General features: G+C 37.3%; 1 protein-coding gene across 1 annotated transcript in view; it reads left to right on the top strand.

The window, feature by feature from the left end:
* The window catches only part of LOC107747210 (serine/threonine-protein kinase NIM1-like), a 7,448-nt gene extending 5,351 nt beyond the window's left edge, over positions 1–2,097 (top strand). Inside the window, exon 4 of the mRNA XM_016561660.1 lies at positions 865–2,097. Within this exon, the coding sequence (XP_016417146.1) occupies positions 865–1,617 (753 nt within the window). The 3' untranslated portion in view covers positions 1,618–2,097. The remainder of the gene's footprint in view (positions 1–864) is intronic.
* Positions 2,098–6,018: the final 3,921 nt, after the last annotated feature.

Raw genomic sequence — 6,018 nt, 5'->3', positions numbered from 1 at the left:
ATATTCAAATAGAAAACAGTTATTTTAAATGGTAATAATATTTCAAAAATTTTCTGAGTTTACTGTATTTTTGATCAAATAAATGCAACCTTGCTGAGCAGAAGTTACTTTTTTTCAAAACCATAAAAAAAAAAAAATGTACAGACCCCAAACTTTTGAACGGTAGTGCAGGTCAAGAATTATATTTTAATTAAGAACATGTACAAGTAAAACATTTAGTATTATTATAATAATAATAGTTCATTAAATTCTGTAATGGATGCACAATTTTTAACTGACAGATCAAAACCCTGTATGTTAAATATAGTTATTAATTAAGACTGATCAGCAAAATTCATTGAATTACATTTACGATTTTTGTCAGTGGTCAGTTTAAAGTTCACAATTTTTATATATATATATATATATATATTTATATATTTATGACCCTGGAGCACAAAAGCAGTCATAAGTCGCTGGGGTATATTTGTAGCAATAGCCAAAAATACATTGTATTGATTTTTCTTTTATGCCAAAAATCATTAGGATATTAAGTAAAGATCATGTTCCATGAAAATATTTTGTCAATTTTCAACCGTAAATATATCAAAACTTAATTTTTGATTAATAATATGCATTGCTAAGAACTTCATTTGGACAACTTTAAAGGTGATTTTCTCAATATTGACCCTCAGATTCCAGATTTCCAGACTCGGTTTCAAAAAATTGACCCTTATGACTGGTTTTGTGGTCAAGGGTCACACACACACACACACTCACATACATGCGTTTGCCATTGACAGACTGATGGATCTGGTATATATATAATTTTACAAGGTATGATTCAGTCTAACAGATCTTTATATTTCATTGTTTGTTTTTCAGCATGAAAACAACATCGTCCATCGCGACCTGAAAGCAGAAAATATTTTTTACACCACATGCTACTGCATCAAAGTGGGTGACTTTGGTTTCAGTGTTGTCAGTGAGCCGACCGAAACTCTGAGCACGTTTTGTGGCTCCCCGCCGTATGCGGCCCCTGAGCTGTTCAGAGACAAAAGCTACGTGGGCCGTTATGTAGACATCTGGGCACTGGGCGTCCTACTCTACTTTATGGTGACCGCCACCATGCCTTTCTACGCCAACAACTTAGGCCGACTGAAACGCTGCATCCTGCAGGGGGCGTACAGCATCCCGCCCTACGTCCCTGAGCCCTGCCAACTGGCCATCAAAGGCATGCTGAGACCCGTACCTGTGGACCGGACCACTGTGTCACAGCTGATAGTATGCTCCTGGCTGAGGGGCATCGAATACCCCAAACCCTATCCTGCTTTCAGCGCGACGCCCAATTACCTGGCTGACCCTGTGGAGAGTCTGTGTGTGGAGGAACAGGAAGTGAAGTCGGCCCTGAGCGAGCTGGGCATCAGTGGCACGCACCTGCAGAATAACACCTGCTCTGACTGTCGCAGCCCAATAACAGGAATTTATCGTATCCTGCTGCACCGCATCCAGAAGAGGAGATCTGTGGAAGCGGTAGGATATTCCGCCCTGTACCCGGAAGATTTTGGTACCAAGAAATACTGGGCCAACAACGCAACTGCTACGCACAATCCTTCTGCAGTGTGTAACGTCTTATGAAGACCTCCTTTTAATGGTTCATGGGTGGATAATGTGTTTGATGCCATGCTTCAGGAAGTAATGAATTTACACGTATGAAATTGTGCTGTTTTTTGCGATTAATTACAAATCCCAGCATCCCAGAATCGATCCCAAGATCAGTCTTTTACATTTAATCATATTTTTGTAATATACCAAATTAAAAGGTTTCCTTTATTTGGTGCTTATCTGCTGCTGAATCTAGTACTGTATGGGATTTAATGACAGCGCGACAAGTGTAGCCCGCTTGCTGAAATGAATGACTCTTACGAGTCGGTTCATAATAGCGAATCAAAAACCTACAGCACAACAAGTGAAGCCTGATTCCCAAAACGAGTGACTCTTGATGAGTCGGTTCTTTTTAATGAACCTAAATGCAGTGCAACAAGTGTAGCCTGATTCCCAAAACTGCTCTTACAAGACGGTTCTTTTTAATGAACCTAAATACAGTGCATCAAGTGTAGCCTGATTCCCAAAATGAATCACTCTTACGAATCGGTTCTTTTTAATGAACCTAAATGCAGTGCAACAAGTGTAGCCTGATTCCCAAAACTGCTCTTACAAGACGGTTCTTTTTAATGAACCTAAATACAGTGCATCAAGTGTAGCCTGCTTCCCGAAACGGCTCTTACAAGATGGTTCTTTTTAACAAATCAAGAACATACAGTGCATCAAGTGTGGCCTGATTCCCAAAATGAATCACTCTTACGAATCGGTTCTTTTTAATGAACCTAAATACAGTGCATCAAGTGTAGCCTGATTCCCAAAATGAATGACTCAAGCCGGTTATTTTTAGTGAATCAAAATACAGCGCAGCAAGTGTAGCCCAATTCCCGAAATCTTATTTTTAACAAATCAAAAACATACTGTGGAACAATTTCAACCTGATTCCCGAAACAAAAGAACTGGTTCTTTTTAGTGAATCAGTGCAACAAGTGTAGCCCGATTTCTGAAATAAATTATGAGTCTCTTACTATGAGCCTGTTGTTTTCAACGAATCAAAACTATATAGTGTGACAGCTTGATTCCTGAAATGAATGGCTCTTATGAGCCAGTTTTTTTTAAGGAATAGCTCAAAAACGGGACTGAATCATTATAACTGAAAAAAAAAAAATGCTCAAATTAATCAGAATAAATAAGTTGCATTGCATAGTTTTTTTTCTATTTGACAAAATCTGCAGGGTCCAGTGGGGACCAAAGGTCTGAGACCATTTCTGAAAATGCTTAAATTTGAAATACTTGTTTATTTTGTATGTCGCTTTGTTTTATTTTTGCTTTCAACAACAATAAACTCTTTTCACAAAGGTCTCCGACTTTTAGACCTCATTGAAATATGTTGATACTGCTGCTTTTCATTTAACAGCCTGTATATTAGCCTATATATATACAAATCAAAACATTTTATATAAGCAGCACAAATTGCATGCTCATTTGGATTTATCACACACATGTAATTCTAATAGTAGATGTTTTTATTTTGCAGTCGATCCGCAAGAGGTCATTTACTGTTGCCAAGTTGAATACGGAGATGTGGCCAATACTTAACATTTAGGAAAACATTTGATACATTGTTGTATCACTGAATGGTTGAATGTTTGAGATGTTGTTTGTTTGATATAGTCTGAGCCACAGCTTTTGGTTGAGTGTCATATGCAGTAAATATTTGCAATAAACTGGTTACTGGCTGTTCTGGCCTTGTGTAACAAAGTTCACATGTGTTTTTACAAAAGCCTGACAGATTTGATGCTTATTTAGTGGACTCCACCGCCATCTGTTTCTATTAAAATAGAATCTTAGCAATCATTTGCTGATCTCAGGCAGGGATTACATTGAATGTATGACGTAAAGGATTAAACGCTAATCAGCTGTTAATCCAAATTAGCGTGATGCTTTATAAAAAGCTTGTGGTATCAGCGATTACTTCGTATTCTATAGAATTAATCATCTTTATTTTCCCTGATAAGGGAAACAAGCCATGGCACATTCATATCAGGAATGGAGGAGATCTGCCAAGATGCTGTTTTTACAGGCATAATAGTGTTTTGTAGTTACACACATATGCCTTTGACTTTCTAAATAATATATTTAGAGATACATTTCATGTTACTACACCTTATGTTACTCAATGACATGACATATAGATGTGACATTGTTACTACACCACTGCGTCATTTGCAGCATGATGTTTAATGATCAATTTACAGTCAAGCATTGCATGTGATTTATTGTTACATGTTAATATTAACAGCTTTTTGTTTGAGACAAATATATTGTACATTGCTAATATGATACGTAACATTTCATATAACCGTGTGTCACACAAATTTCAGATGCTACATGAAAATACATTGTATTATATTTTTGTATATGGAATATGAGAAAATGTTATAGAAAAAAAACTGAAGGGGCTTTATGCAATACATATATTGTTTCATTTAATTTTGGCATGAAATGTAACCTGGATTTTTGACGTTTCTAAACTTCAATAAAAGTATATACAGCAGTACATCGCCTGTGTACGTCTCTATAATGCATGAAACAGGTGTGTCATAAAAATCAACGTGCTTAAGAATCCGTACTGTGGTTAAAAAAGAAGCATCTCGTTGAGCTACATCTGATCAAAAAGTATATCACAGAGTCGTTTATTTTCTTACGTAATCCAATGCATTTTGTTCTGTGATGAACTGGGAAAGCAAACGAAACAAATAGTAAGGTGATTAATTACACATCAGACTATCCAGTAATCCAAATAACCAATTAAAGGAGTTTATTTTTAACTGGATACTCTGAATTGCTCAATTTGGATGAGATATCCAGTGCAAACAAGTGTGGGACTGGATTAACTGTCCTTAGATTTTTCAAGCCAACCAATATATTGATCCAGTCAGCCACAAAAATACAGACTTACTGTTCCTGGTTACTGCTAAGCATGTAAAGTTTAGACTCTCTTTATCTCTCATATAACAGCCTATCTTCACAGCAACAGGACCCTTGAGTAAACATCCTTTCAAAATCCTTCTTAGATGTGCAAAGCATGCCAGAGATTTACTGTCCTCGGAACGAACTGTTTCTTTTCCTGTCTTTGTGAATTCATTTGGCCTCAATTTCACAACACTTGTGCACTTCCTACACGCTACTAGTTAGTGCTTGCAGCGTTCATGGTTTCTACAAAGTGATTGGCAGTTTGCTGGCTGATATAGATTTTGCAATCCACTTCTTGGCCGCTCATTCCAGACTTGTTCACACATGCTTTGGCACCAAAAAGTGCAATCAATGACTAGTGAAGATCACAAAAGATCGCTGATGTGCTTTGATATCAGATGCTGACTGACACCTACCATATATTTCACACTATTGACAGGCAATTCATCTTTTGTTTTCCATTTAGATACACCCTTAAAAAGTGTTTGCCTTTTCAGTGTGCAACCTTTTTATATGTAAGGGTCAAGATCTTTATGCTGTTAAACTGCCTTTCAAAATCATAGGACACCTCAGATTTAAAATAAGAATTATTTTTGTTGTGCTCACATTCAAACACAATGCAGTTCCTCCACTTCCCTGATAGAGAGTGCTTTCTCTTATATATATATATTGAGTATATATATAAAAATAAAAAATAATAATATTTATCAACTTGGGCCTCATGCTGCATTATTTATTTATTTCTGATAATGAAGAAAATGAAAAAGTCATCCCTGTTTGCTTACCAAAGCATTAAATCCATAGGTATTTGTCAAGAATCCTGTTCATGGACTTCCGTTCGCTTGCCACCAGAGGCTGCCCTCCTGTTATATAGACACTCACACCACACAGACTGTCACACATCACCCTGGACTACATTTCCCATGTTTCATTGCACTGATTACGCACTCACCTGCAGCCAATCACACACACTTTAAACACAAGGCCCTAACCACTGTTCAGGGCAGAGTATTGTTTAGCGTAATCGCTGTGTTAGCGATAGCTACATCACGGAGCCAGTTCCCAGTCCTAGTTCTCAGTCTAGTCTTGTTTAGGCAAGCAAAGTCCGATTCATTTCCGCGAACCGGTTCAAAAAGCAGATTCTTCGGTTCCTGACGTCATCAAGCAATAACGTCTCTACGCATTTCTTTTCTAACATCTCAGTGCCATGTTGTATCAATGAAAAATTCAAACAAGTTATTTGTGTCAACTAGGGGTTGAACGACTTCTGATTTTTTGAAGTCGAATTTTATGTGATGAAAGTCGAGTCGAAGTCGAACAGTCGCTGATGACGTCATTCATGAACAAATAAGTCTGGAGCTGTGACAAACACCTTGTGCACAACTATGGCATATGACACAGCGCTGCCCACATACATGGCTGTTGCTCCTATAACAGCTTTTTTATCAGTTATTTTGTCTT

This window comes from Sinocyclocheilus rhinocerous, unplaced genomic scaffold (assembly GCF_001515625.1).
Source record: "Sinocyclocheilus rhinocerous isolate Xijiao unplaced genomic scaffold, SAMN03320098_v1.1 scaffold671, whole genome shotgun sequence".
In the NCBI taxonomy this organism is placed as follows: Eukaryota; Metazoa; Chordata; class Actinopteri; order Cypriniformes; family Cyprinidae; genus Sinocyclocheilus; species Sinocyclocheilus rhinocerous.
The sequence above is the reverse complement of the archived record's forward strand: the minus strand, read 5'-3'. Positions and strand labels throughout refer to the sequence as shown.